Raw genomic sequence first — 15,070 nt, 5'->3', positions numbered from 1 at the left:
CAAACAAATAACTTAAGCCCTATCATTTATCCCAATATTCTTACATTCCTAACTTACCAGTGAAAGGGTTTTACCTGAGAAGTAGTTAGCATGCTTCTAGTATTTTCATATCTCAGTCTCTTTGAGATATCAAGCCTTTTCAATTTTATCATCTTTAATATTCTCAGAATCTGGATCAACCTTGAAAAAATTCCTGGAGGAGTCTGCATCAATGAGCCCTGAAGAACGAGCCAGATACCTGGAGAACTATGACGTCGGTACCTTTTTCTGTCTTGATCTCACGCGTGGGCAAAATTCTCTGGGATTGTAGATTCTGTTTGGGGGTTTGTCTTGAAACTGTATTTTATGCAATTATGGATTTTTGTTGTATCCATTAAAACAGGCCTTTTGTACTTTTGTAACATTATCTGAAATATCCATAAATGTTGATAAATTGCCACTTCTTTTCTACGTCCAGAGCTGAATGAGAGAAAAAAGGCAATTTGATTTAACAATTTATAAAATATCTTACGATTGACTGTTCCTTACCATTCCCTCCCTATAATAAATATATGCTTGGCAATACCCTGTGTGTCTTTCACTGGGAATTTGGAACAAGGCTGAAGACCAATGGAAAAAACAAAGGTTTAAAGGTAGATGTTAGAATATTCTCTAGCTATTTTATCAGTGTAATATTTTTGCATGTGTGAGGACACAGGCCACATAGTCTAAGACGTTTTAAATGATTGTACCATTTCACAGAATTGAGATTGGTATTTACATTTTATTCTATTTGAAATCTGTTTTTCTTTTGAAGGCTTTTTACCTTTTAATGACATTATTAAGTAGATTGTAAGTTCTTTGAAATTAGAAACAGTATAGTGTACAAATTATTTGGCTAGAACAATGTGTTAGGCAGAGTTTGTGCCCAATAAATCCATTGACTTGATTATGTTGTTTTAGCATTCTAATATACTTTGATTATTTTAAGTTGTTTTTTCTTTAAAAAACCTGCTGATCTCATAAAATGTCTTTATTTTACATAAAAATAAAATGAATAACATAAAAGTCACCAGTAATCCCACCAATGAGAGGTAGCCATCATTTATATTTTTAATAGGGAGTATATAATTGTATACACAATTTTTTGAAACAAAAATTTGATCACACTGTAATATTGTTTTATAACTTGCTTTTTTCACATAACTTATCACAAACATATTACATACCAGTAAGTATATATTTGACATCATCATTTAATGGCTGCCTAGCTTTCCATAGTGTAGTATTTTATTTCACCAATAAATTATTGTCAGAAATTTAATATTTTTCCCTTTTTTCCACCATTTGAAAAAATACTACACGGTATATCATTGTAGCTAAGTCTTTGCAAATATCATTAGTTATATATAATTATGTACAGTTATATGTAAATATATAAACTCCTCGAAGAGAAATCGCTGGACCAAATAGTTTGCATGTTTTTAAAGCTTTGATTCTTATTGCCAAATTGCCATTCATAAAGGTACTTTCACCCGTAGTTTACTTTGACTATTTCTCTTCATCTTTGTTAATAATGGGTATTATAAGAGCATTTTTTTTTCTTTTTAAGTTCAGGAACCTAAAATCTCCAGCTTCTGATAAATGCATGCCTTTTGCTTCACATTTCTAAAGTGCTGACTGAAGCTGCATGATTAAACATAAATACAGCCAGAGCTGCAGAATAGCATGTAACCTGGAGAAACAGATGAGCTAAGCTTCTTCAGTCTCTATCTGTGAGATGCTTACTTTATTCTAGTCTCAGTTGAATAAAGTGTTAAATGTTAGTTCCAGCAATTAAATAAGGTAAATGACTCCCACTTACCCCTGGCAATTACAAATAAGCAGATACTCAGGTTCCTAAGGTTTCAGAGATTTGTGGGTTGGAAAGCACAGCAATTCATTTGCTTACTCAGAAATCATTCTTAAATATTTAGTGTTAAACTGTTCCAAAAATCTCCTCCAATTTGTTGTTTCTTAACAAGGCTTTAGATGTTAAAATTGAGCATTGTTGTTTTCATTTAAAAAGTTGGATATAGTCATTTTTTCCTGTTAATACTTTATATTCTTATTACAGGCCATTCGAGTTACTCATGAGACCAGTGCCCATGAAGGTCAGACTGAGGTATTTCACATTTTTCAAAACTTTTCCTGCCACTTGTAAATTTAACCACAGTTCTGTTGTATGACATGTAGTTTTAGAAAATTATTGGGACTTTTTTTCCTTTGAGGGAATTTGCTTATGTAAAAGTAGTCATAAAGTAGCCCAAGAACATGTTTTGACAAACTGTTAATATGCACTTTGATAACAGCCATCTCAGTTTGTCTAATCATTTAGACAGATTGCAGATTGTGTGCTGTTTGCTTTGGCTAACGGGTGGTCTGCGTGTTCCCCATCAGGTTCCTTTGACTTGCAAGTGTTTTGAGAAAAATACCTGCCCTGTAGTAAAGGTAGATAGCCAGTATGGTTTTCAAGAGCCTTTATCATGCTCAGCTTCTAGCAAAAAGCTCTAACATTCTCTTTACTCAGGAAATCTGTTCTGGGGCAATGTGATGATCTCCATTTTTACTCTGTTAGCTAGTTATTTCTTCAGATAGGTCACCTCTCCTCTCCTTCTCTTGTCTCTTTTTTCATTCTCTTTTTCATGAGGGATTCCCTCCTTCCATTTCTCCTTTTTCTGCCCTCAAAACCTCACCCTCCCACTCTTGGGGGAAGTTTGTCAGAAGGTATTTCAGTCAAAATGAATAGAATTTAATTAAAATCGTTCGGTGTATTTATAACACATTTAAGTGTTAATACCAGAGAATTATAGATTTTCTTCTTTCTTATCCCATGCGTGACTTGGAACCATACTTTTTCATGTACAAAGATGACATTGCCTTCATGCTTTAAAAATACTTGAAAAAATACTGATTTAAAAGTATGGAACTTAAATATTCCCACTATCTTCAAAAAAATTTTTTTAAGGAGAAAACAATTTGATACTATGATATAACTGCAGTTTTTCATAGCTCTGACTGGTAACTGTGAATGTTTATAATAAAACCATTTAGGAATTTAAACATTAATTCTCCCTGTAATTGTATCATACCTTCTTGGTTGCTCTCAGGTTCTGCTTTCAGAGGTGTGTACCATTGCTTTTTTGACTAAGTTTACGTACACAGACGCACACACAAACAAGTGGCATGTCTAAGTGGTTTCGACACCATATTGGAAACGAATGGGATGCTCTGTTTCTCGTATTGCTTTTTACGATCTTGAGCATGTTCTTAATCTTCACTGTGCTTTGCTTTTTTTTGTTTACAAATTTGTAGTGTTAAAATTAGCAGTGATGGTGGAGATCAGCATGAAATTATTGTAAAATATGAAAACCGTTAATTGTAGTAAAGCAGTTAAATGCTTTAATACCTGTTTACTTAAAAAAAAATTGTCTTTATGGTAGCTCCTCTTGCCTCCTTTTTGGCCTTTATCCAAATTACGGCTTTTAATACCTCCTTTTAGATGATGTTCACATCTCTTTCTCTAGACCTAAACTCCTTCCCTCTGTAGACTCTTTTATTTTATATGACTCCTACTATTTGCATTTTAGCTATTTGTTTTCATATTCTTCATTTATTTAAGATGTATATTTTTTTCACATTGTAACAGCTCTGAAATTAGGGTGTATCTTACAGTTGATTTTGTAATTTACTTGGTGGTATTACCTTCTTTAGTGGTACATAAAATGATGCATCTTAAAACCACTGGTGTCTTAGATTTGCTGAAATGTGGTGTCATATCTCCCTTACTGTGGCTCTTCGACCTAGGATTGGTGTTCGATTCTTGTGGATATGCCCCAGAGTATCCAACACCATTCCTTGTGCTTAGGCACAACACATAATTATTAATTCACCAGAATTAGCTCAAAACTAACCTTAGTGGTGTAAGAACTATCAAAAAAGGCTAAATCTTGGTGTTCTGTAGTCCCCTGAGTAAACCAAACATCCTGTTAGCCACTGTTCCTCAATAGGGCACTATTAACATTTTGGGACGAGTTCAGCTCTTTGTTGTGTGGGCTGTTTTGTGCATTCCAGGGTGGAATATAGATTATTATATTCTAGCCACTGTATGTTAGTGACTCCCAGTCACTGAGAGAACAGAAACCCACACCATACATTTCCAAATTCAGTATCAACCACCTTAAAACTCCTGCACCAGGGACAGGTTTTGCGATCACTTTATTTCTGGTTCACCTACCATCTGTGGACTTAAGAGTCTTTGACGTATTATTATCTCCATTGCTCTCTGTATTCCAGCACACTGTTTTTTGTCAGTTCCTACGACGCACCTCAGTCTTTCCCATTTGTATTTGTTTGGCTTTGCTGCCATAGCAAAATACCACAAACTGGATGACTTAAACAACAGAAATTTATTTTCTCGCAGTTCTGGAAGCTAGAAGTCAATATCAGGGTGTCATCAGGGTTGGTTTCTGGTGAGGCCTCTCTTGCTGACTTGTAGACGGCTGTCTTTTCACTGTGTCCTCACATGGCTTTTCTTCTTTGTGCACCTGGAGAGAGAGAGAAGTCTCTAGTGTCTCTTCCTCTTCTTATAAGGACACCAGCCCTATTGGATTAGGGCTTCACCCTTATGACCTCATTTAATCTTAATTACTTCTTCTTTTTTTTGTTTTTAATAAATTTATTTATTTTATGTATTTTATTTTTGGCTGTGTTGGGTCTTCGTTGCTGCGCGCGGGCCTTCTCCAGTTGTGGTGAGCGGGGTCCACTCCTTGTTGCGATGCACGGGCTTCTCACTGTGGCGGCTTCTCTTGTTGTGGAGCACGGGCTCTAGGTGCACAGGCTTCAGTAGTTGTGGCTCGCGGGCTCTAGAGCGCAGCCTCAGTAATTGCAGTGCACGGGCTTAGTTGCTCCGTGGCATGTGGGATCCTCCCGGACCAGGGCTCAAACCCGTGTCCCCTGCATTGGCAGGCGGACTCTCAACCACTGCGCCACCAGGGAAGCCCCTTAATTACTTCTTAAAAGCTCTGTCTCCAAACACAGTCACATTGGGGATTAGGGCTTCAGTATATGAATATTTGGAGAACATCGTTCAGTCCGTAGTACCATCTTTGTGCTTTGTAAGGGCCCGGTCCTTGTCCAGGTATACCCTTCCACTTTACGTAGTTGGTACCTTCTCAATCTTCAGGTTTCACCTTAAAAGTCATTTTTCAGACAGGCTTTCTTTCATTACCGTCAAGTAGGGCCACCTCAGTGAATTTTCTGTCATAAAATCCTTTTTATTTGTATTTGTATTTGTATTTCTTCCTGGCATTTTTTAATCTACAATATGTTTTTTTGTTTGTTTATTCCATTTATTTCATAGAATAGGAGTCCCATGAGGACGTGGGTCTTTTTTGTCATATTTACCTTGAATCCCCAGGACAGTGCTTGGCAATGGACAGTATATATAGGCATTTATGAAAAAGTGCATAGTATAAAAGTAAGGAGCACAGGATGTAGGTTTGTATACTGACTCTACTATTTAGTAGCTTAGGCAAGATACTTTCCTTAGCGTAAAATGAAAAGAATAGCATCTACCTTATGGGATTGCTGTGAAAATTAATGAGTTAATCATATAAAGTGCTTATAATAGTGCCTGGTATTTAATGGGCCCTCAGTAAATACTAGGTGGTGATTTTGTTTTACCAGGCTTTCAGAAAAATGCATATGAATGTCAGAGGACGAGCTGAAGCAGTAGGGTGAAGCCAGATCAAGGGGTGGCTTGAATTTTATAAACAATGGGGAGTCACCAAAGATGGTATGTTTAGTGTTCAGCATATTGAGTTTAAGGTGAGTAATGGGTCATCTGTGTAGAAGTTGGATATGGAGTCTAAAGCTCCAGGGCAATATCTGGAGTTCTATATTTGGTCGGAGAGTAGTTAGAACCTTGAGAATTCTACAGAGGGAGAACAGTGGTGAACCACAATGAATCCCTGGGGCACATAGGTGTTAAAGGAGTGGGTGGAAGAAGAGGAGCCAGTAATAACAGTGTAATAACAACTGACGTCATTGATACTCTCTGTCAGAACGCTTTCATGGGAATGGAGTAGGCAGGAGCCTTATTGCATGCAGAGACTTGTAGACTAAATGAGAAATCAGTAAGATGAGCCACCAAAACACAGTAGCCTCTTTAGAAGATTGGCCACTTGTATGTTCTGAATCCCACCATGATCGTCTGGCAGACTGGCTAATCCAGAAATTTGGACGGTAGCCCCACCTCACTTATGCTTCATTAACCTACGCTGAAAGTTACTGCTTTCATGTTTCACTTAAGTTTGGGAAGATAGAAGAACAACAATGGGATATGAGGAAATTAAATTAAAAGTGTTTTTTTTAATTGTGAACAAATACAGTGAGACAATAATGGAAACAGTATGCAAGTCAAATGTAAAGGCAAGAAAAGAAAAATCCAAAAGAATATTTTATTTGCCTTCAGACTCTACTTTTACTTCATCAATACTTACCTAAAAAGCCATTTCTAAAGTTTGTGATTTGCCCACATTAATTAAGGAGCCAGCCCAGATATGAGTAGAGATCTCCTGATGATTTATTATTTATTTAACTTTTTACAAAAAGAATAAATTTATTATATTGCTCAGGAACCTCCATACAAATTTATAGTAATAATGAAAAATAATAGAAACTGACACAATTGTTCTATGTATGTATTAAACAAACATGCCAGTATAGAAAATGTAGCAAAAAATGCTTTTAATATTTATGGTTTTTTTTTTAACTTCAAATCTTTTTTTAGCTAATTTTAGAACAGTCGAAATCAAACATTTTTGTGGGATTTTTTTCTTAATATTTTATCACGAGTATTTTCTTCATCAAAACCTCTTTATAAGTAATTCCTTTTGGCCCTGTACTCTCATGTGAATGAACCATAATTTACTTTCCAGTTACCTTAACTTTTGATATTTAGATTGTTTTCAGTTTTTCAAGTTAAACATATAACTTCATTGAATATCTTTGTTTATTCATATATTCATTCTAGGTTCTTTCTTTAAGATCATTTCCTGTAGGTAGAATTACCTTGAGTCGAAGGGATGAACATTTTTCAATTTCTTGTTACCTAATATGAAATTATTGTCTGTCTTTCATTTGATTAACCTAGTAATCTGTTTGAGCACCTGCTATGCCAGGTATGGTGCTAGGAACTATATATACAGAGATAAATAAGATGCAGTTTGTGTCTTCGAGGATCTCTTACTTCAGTGGAGATAGCTTCAAAAGTAGCTGTTGCCAGTGTTGAATTCTATTTTTAAATTTTGGCTTGTTTGATAGAGGGAAATAATGTGGTTGATTGCTAAGACCATTCAAAGATCTGTTGTAAAAGTTTATGAAATGAATTTCAATCATGAAATTAAATTGTAATTAATTTACAAGTGAAATGTGTAATCTACTTTGGTTAGTGTTGTCCTATAAGAGAAGGTTTTTTTGACTATTGGGAAAGCAGGGGGTAAGTTCTGATTTCAAGTATGTGTTCACGTATATGTATACACAATTTAAAATAAATTGTGTGTGCGTGTATGTATATGTATGTGTCTAGTTGGCTTTTTTGGCCCAATCAGTGCAGACTCTCAGTGATGGGGGAGGAAATAGTGTCAAGTTTTATCTTTATTATATGTATAAGTATAGTTTGCATGGCTTCATTTTACTCTGAAGTATAGTTTTTCATTATTTTGATTATGTTAGAATTACAAGGAGTTAAGATGCTCTCACATTTATTTTCCTTCTTTAGGGATTTATTTTCTTCTTTCCTTGACTCTGAAAGAAACGGAAGATATTAGGAAGAAACTTAGTTCTTATAGAATGTACAATATAAGGTCCCGATTGTTTTGGGGGAATCAGATGGGAACAGTAAATGAAACTCGGATGCAAAGTACCATGCATTTTAAGCTGTATAGTCCAGTTTTGTCAAGAAATCTGAAATTGCATCTTTCTGGTCTTTCTTTTTGTTTTCCATTTATTTTTCATATCCCATTTTCTCTATTCCATTCCAACAAGATGTAAGGTAGATCCTTTTGGGGCAACTTCATTTTATGTCATTCTTAAAATTGAGAAATGCTCTGGAACTTCTGTCCTAACTCCTTACACTTTTGCCTTTTTCTCTTCTTCTGTCGTTATCATTTTTTCTGTATATCATTCCCTGAATAGAAGCTGGTTTAAAGCGTATGTGTGGAGTTGAATGGGAGAGCTGAGTTTGAAGAAGGAAGTACAAATTAGGATTAGTCATAGTGGGGGAAATATTATTGAAATGGTTCTTTTTTTGATCCTTTGTTTTCAAGCGTGATATTGTGTCTCCTTACATGTAATCAGTTCTTCTTTATCTAATATCACTTGAAAATGAATGATGGTTAAATGGATTAAATTAGTTGTTGAAAGGGTCAGAATGTAGTTACTACTCTGTCCTGTTTACACTTTTTTCCCTTTCTTAGGTTAACAAATATTTTGTCCTAAATGAATCAAAATAGTCTGTTTTTTATTCTTTCTGCATCATCTTCTTCTTATTATTATTTTCTCCAATATCAGGGTTTTGGAAAAGGAGATATATAACTATTATTATTTTAAAGTAACTTCTTATTTTGAACTCATCAGTTTACTCTTCCAGACCTGACTAGATGTAATTCTTCTATCTAAAAATGTCTCCAGCCATAAAAATAAAGTTGAGGTTGTAATGATATTTGAGGATGGTGGATTTTTCTGTTTTTGTTTTAACCACAACCTTCCAAAACAAAGGGTTAAGATTTAAGATTCTTTTCGTTTGTAGTCAATGAGAATCTTATTGGAGCTACTCTCAAATTGTAAAAAAAAAAAGTAGGGCTTCCCTGGTGGCGCAGTGGTTGAGAATCTGCCTGCTAATTCAGGGGACGTGGGTTCGAGCCCTGGTCTGGGAGGATCCCACATGCTGCGGAGCAACTAGGCCCGTGAGCCACAGCTGCTGAGCCTGCGCGTCTGGAGCCTGTGCTCCGCAACAAGAGAGGCCGCGATAGTGAGAGGCCCGCGCACCGCGATGAAGAGTGGCCCCCGCTTGCCGCAACTAGGGAAAGCCCTCACACAGAAGCGAAGACCCAACACAGCCAAAAATTAATTAATTAATTTTTAAAAAATCCTATAAAAAAAAAATAATCCAGAACCAGGGAAAATAATAAAGAGGTTAAAATTAAAAAAAAAATAAAAATAAAGAATTTCTAGGACTTAGTTTTTGGCCAGCTTAACAATGGTAAGCTTGAGTGTAATGTAAAGTGTAGAGATATAGGTCATTATCTTAATAGGGATTTTGGAGAATTGTAAACGGAAGTGAGAAAATACAGTTGTTAAACCAGTAAGAGAAAAAAGTGTTTAAAGAATATCTAGAAATCTGTGGATATCTTGATTTATTAGGTGAGCAAAATGAAGAAATTTGTCATTTTCCATGGAATATATAGTGGTATTTTGTGTATTTCGATATCTAGCCCATGTTTCACTTTGACTTCTTTGCCAACTGAACATGGATACTTTGTAGGAAAGTTTGCATCTTTTGCATGAATCTGGTTTTACTTTCCTATTTTAAATTTGGACCTCAAATTTAGTGTAATTCAATATATTATACTGAAATTTATTCAAATCTACAGGAGTCCATTTGGAATTAATTTATAATTTTGATTTTAAACTTTTAAAGTTTTATATATGTGTACATATCCTCGTGCATGTATGCCTACATTTATAATTTTACTTCTTTTCATGGCATTTGGAAGCCCTAGAGAAGTTCCTAATTTTTTTCCTTTCCATGTGACATTTTTTTAGACTCAGTGGTATCTCTAAAGTTTGAAAGGACATGTCCTATTCTGGAAATAACTTAAATTTAATTGTCATGATTAAGTATATATTTTATCAGGTCAATAAAAGGAATGATTTTGTAGGTATTCAAGACAAAAGAGTCTCACCATGAGATACCTGGGGTTGCTGGAAACATTGGGAATCGTTTTGGGGTGTTACAGTATCAGTCTTGATTATTCTTGTGTCATTTATGGGTGAATGCAATGGAAATTGACATGCTTATCAATTGCCAAGTATTCTCATCTTCTTAAATTCTCACTGCTTTTAAAAGTATGTCTGTCATCTTATTATAATGATGGTTACCATTTACTGAACGCATCTTATGTGGTAGGCATTATACTAAGCACTGTGTGTATCCTACTCTAATCTTCTCAGTTCCTTAAGATAGATGTTATCCCATTTTACAGACTGGAAGACAAAGAAGTTACTAACTTGTCCAAAGTCACACAGCTAGTAAGTACTGTCCATGCTCTTAAGGCAACAAAATGTATAGATAAATAAAAATTGCTAAAACAAACAAGCTCTTAGTCAATAGTAGATTTTTCCTTATATTAAACATAAAGTCTTACCCATAAACCAACCACAGTCTTTTGGTAATTATGTTATCTATGTTTTGGAAAACAGTAATTATTTTAAGTACCTACCAGCCAATGATCCCTTTATATTTAGTAAATTACATGGTTATAATGATATTTTTCTTAGTAACAGGATGCCCTTTTAGATGGGAAAACACTTTGGGTGTAAGCCAAAATCTACTTGCTTTATTTTAACATTTTAGAATAATTTAGATTTAAGCACTTAGGATAAACTACCAAACACTTGATTTCTTAATAAAGAAGTAATACTAGTCTAACCCTCTGCCCCCTTTGTTAAAAGGTCTGTATCATTTCTTTTTCGCCTTTACAACATTTCTAATTCTTTGGTTATTATTAAGTACTTTAAAGAGTAATCTCTTTATTTTTTGTACACCCAGAGAATGTATATTAACTGAAGGAAAAGTAATTTGGCTTTTTAGACCGACACACTCTTTCCACCTTTTTATTAAAGGTTTGAAAAAAAATTTTTTTTTTTTTAGCCTTCATGGCATTTCTAATTTTGTGGTTATTAAACAGTTTAAAGGGTAGTTGACTCATTTTTTCATATACAGAGTGACATACACATTAACTGTGAAGGAAAAGTAATTTGGCCTTTTAGGACCCAGGTATTTTGGTTTCTTTCTGAACTAGTTATAACTTTGAAGATAGAAAAATTTGAACTGTTGATTGTTTTGGGAATACAGCTAGAGATAGTAATAGGTTTGCCTCTATGAATTAGGTAGTTGACAGTTGATGGGTGGGTGGCTTTGTGTGACATGAAAACACTGAAATTGGAGCCAGGAGTCATGGGTTCTGCCTCTGCTTTGAGAGTCACTAGTTATATGACTGTGGGCAAGTCAACTAAGTCCTTGTGCCTCTAAAAGACCCCGACGCTGCCCTGATGCTCCCCCTGTATTTTTTTTTTTTTAACTCAAGAGGATTTAAGTCAGAATCAGAATGCTTAAAAATCTCAAAATGAATGTCTATACCTAATTCCTTTATGCAAAAAATATTTGTTAAAAAAAAAAAAAAAAAAAATTTGTTAAACTCCTTAGAGTACTTTCTGAAGAGCAAATCATTTAATTCCTAGGGTTTTTGAAAAGCCTGTTCTGGTTTTTTCAAAACTGTAATGAAGAGATAGGTTATATTGCAGTGGTGTACGTGAAGTCACATTATACCGTTGCAGACCCACGCAGTATAAGCAGACGGGGCATGGGTTCAGTGCTAGTGTCCTGGCAGACATTGATGTCATTAATAATTCTAATGAAATACATAATTTTTGACAACTTTGGATTCCTCTACCAGAACTGAAAAACTGAGGAAATGAGTTCTCTATTCAGATGCTCTAGAAAGTGAGCTCTTTATTAAAATCTTCTGAAAGACTCGAGAATAAGCTGTAGATATTTGATCTTTTCCAGTTAGTGTGGAAAGGAAATTGGCTATTTATTCTGAAGATTCTACTCACAGTTTAAATTTTCATATTTGAAAGCAAAGCTAACTTAGTTACTTCAGCAGCTAATATTATGACAATGTAAAAGTTGGTGAATATGTCTTTAATATTTGTAATTCTAAGAGAAAGCCTAGGAATATTAAGATTCCATAATAGCGTTCTTCATATCAGTCTTTTCATCTCTTAAAATAATATTACTGAAACTAACACAATATTGTAAAGCAATTATACTCCATTAAAGATGTTAAAAAAAAAAAAAGAAAGTCCTTCCCTGAATTATCATATAAACTTTCATTGGAATTGAAAATATATGTGATGTACACAGTTATGTCTATATTATGAATTAAATTACCTTTACAAATTGTACAGTTGGAAAAAATGTGTATATATTGTGTTCCTTTAGCTTTAGGAGGTAGAAATAAATATGACTAGAGTAAAAATTTAGAATTACTGGTTCTAATGTTTAACAACTCAACATATTCATTTACTTATGGAAAACAATACTTAGTATGCTAGCACTATGATAGTGGATAAAAGGTTTTTCTAAGAGCATTACAAGGTAGTTACAAGTAAGACAGTCATAATGTAGTAACATACTGTCCAGTATTTGATATTGTAGAACAGTTGCCAAATAGAAACACATGCACACACACATGAACCTTGATGTATGGAACTCATTCATGAGGGTGTGCTTTTGAACATATCCTTTCTTTTTTTCATTCCTTCCTCTTATATATGGAAAACATGACGATCAAAAAGAGGGCTAAAATTACCCATAGATAATCTGATAATGTTTGGGCAAAAATTGTATCTTCATCTTTAAATAGAAATGATCATAATTTCTACCTTAGTAGGATCATTGTGAGACTCTATAGCATCCACAGTTTAGAACATTTGGTATGTAATAGTAAGCACTAAATGCTAGCTATTATTATTGTTGACTGATGAACATATAAAGATACCTGTGTGAATGTATTTACTACAGCATAGTTTATAAATGTAGAAAACTAGAAACAAACTAAAGATGCCATAATATGTTTATGGTACATCTATTTAAGGAATAATATGTTGTTGTGAAAAATAATGTAGATATATACTTATTGAGGTGGATAGATGCCCAAAATATATGGAAAGTGAAAGCAGCGTGAAGAATATGATTTTTTTTCTTTGTAAAAAACGTTAAAAATTTTAACAAATCGCTAAAGGTCAAGTATAGGCTGGTATGATACTATAAAATCCCTGTAAGCAGTGCCAAAGGGGAGCTCACATCCACTCTCCACAGACCTCACTGGGTGCCTATAAGCTTAAACTAGGGACAAGGCAAGAGAGAGGCCCCAGGTGCAGGCCTGGGATTGGGAAGGGCCTGGATTCTTCTCCCCTAGGGAATACAACCTAACAATGCTGAGACAGAAAACCCTCCCTGGAGAAGGGAACAGACAAAACTACCCCTTCAAGGGAGGTATAGGAAACTCCTATGAGAGAAATCAGTGGAGGAGGGAAGGATCCCGTGAAAAGCCTTGTCCTTGATATCCAGGTACAAACAACCGACTTATGATGGAGGCTGAACCATATCAACAAAGAATGCCTTCACCTTCCCACCATTAGACCAGCCAGCACCAAGAAACAAGTGTCAAATGTGTGGGGTAGGCCAAGAGCATGAAGAGAGACCTTCTCTGAAGCATAGACTCTGAGAAAAATCCTAAAGCTGTGAGTGGAACAAGAACATTGAAAAAGAAAGCATTCAGCAACCCAGCTCCTACCCTAAGCACACAGTAATGCGAGGCAGATTTTAAGCTGGTAGATTACTGGGGATAACCATAGCAAAAACAAACCAAACAGCACAACTTCTAACTAGACTGACTCAAGTCCACACACTAAAGCCCTAGCAGAAGAGGAGGCATGCCCATTCCCAGACATAAATACATTTATCTCAGTCTCTCTGCTCCTACACAGGTTGTATGCCTTTTAAACAAAAATTATAAGACGAAGAAAACAAGAAAAATAACACACTGTCACAAGGCAAAGGAATCAACAGAATCAAACTCAGATATGATCCAGGTGTTGGAACTGTCAGATGCAACTTAAAATAACTGTGATTAATATGTTAAAGGCTCAAGTAGAAAAGGTAGACAACAGATACCAACAGATGGGGAATATCAACGGAGAGTTGGAAGCTCTAAGAAAGAATCGAATGGAAATCTAGTAATTAAAAACACAGTACCAGAGGTGAAGAATGCCTTTAATGGATTTGCCAGTAGACTTGAGCAAATGTTGAGGAAAGAATCAGAAAATGTGAAGATAAATTGCTAGAAATTTACCCAAACTGAATCACCAACATAAAAAATCATGGGAAAAAAACCCCACAAAACCCCCCAGATCACCCAAGAGCTGTGGGTCAATTTCAGATGATCTAATATGTGCAGGTAGAATCAGAAGGAAAAGAGAGGGACTTCCTTTGTGGTCCAGTGGTTAAGACTCTGCGCTCCCAATGCAGGGGGCCCGGGTTCGATCCTTGGTCAGGGAACTAGATCCCACATGCTGCAACTAAAGATCCTGCATGCTGCAACTAAAGGACCCCGTGTGCCACAACTAAAGATCCCACATGCTTCAACGAAGATCCCCCACGCAGCAACGAAGGTAACCGTGTGCCGCAACTAAGACCTGGTGCAGCCAAATAAATAAATTTTTTTTTAAAAAGAAGAAGAAGAAGGTTTTTAAAATGCTGAAAGAATTCGATGGAAGAAAAATATTTTTCAAAAATACAGGAAAAATAAAGTCTTTTAGACAAACAAAAACTGAGAGAATTCATTACAAGCTTACTTGCACTACAACTTGAATCTACGCAAAGAATTGGTGAACACTGGAAATGGAACAAGTGAAGGTAAATATAAAATAAATTTTGTTTTTTAAATTGTTCTAAAAAATGATTAAGTGCTCATGGGTAGACCATATTATGGATCAGAAAATTTTAAAAATTTTTTAAAAATTTCAATTATACAAAGAATATTTTCTAACCATAATGGAATTAAATTAGGAATTAATAACAGTAAAAAGTATCTGGAAAATCCCCATATATTTAGAAATTAAACAATACACTTCTAAATAGCTTGTTGGATCAAAGAGGAAGTCACAGAGAACATGAGAAAACATTAAAAAAAATTTTTAA

The 15,070-nt window shown here is 35.0% G+C and overlaps 1 protein-coding gene across 3 annotated transcripts in view; it reads left to right on the top strand.

Annotated features, from left to right (window-relative positions):
• The window catches only part of UCHL3 (ubiquitin C-terminal hydrolase L3), a 43,080-nt gene that overhangs the window by 14,293 nt on the left and 13,717 nt on the right, over window positions 1–15,070 (top strand). For 2 of the 3 annotated variants that reach the window (XM_057532807.1, XM_007186211.2), the window contains 2 exons: window positions 168–253; window positions 2,096–2,143. In XM_057532807.1, coding sequence (XP_057388790.1) covers window positions 168–253; window positions 2,096–2,143 — 134 coding nt within the window. Of the gene's footprint in view, window positions 1–167; window positions 254–2,095; window positions 2,144–10,286; window positions 10,333–15,070 lie in introns of all 3 variants that reach the window. The other variant, XM_057532806.1, reaches the window with a different exon arrangement.

Source organism: Balaenoptera acutorostrata, chromosome 18, assembly GCF_949987535.1.
Source record: "Balaenoptera acutorostrata chromosome 18, mBalAcu1.1, whole genome shotgun sequence".
Lineage (NCBI taxonomy): Eukaryota > Metazoa > Chordata > Mammalia > Artiodactyla > Balaenopteridae > Balaenoptera > Balaenoptera acutorostrata.
Note: the sequence above shows the minus strand (reverse complement) of the source record. Positions and strands in the feature narration are given on the sequence as shown.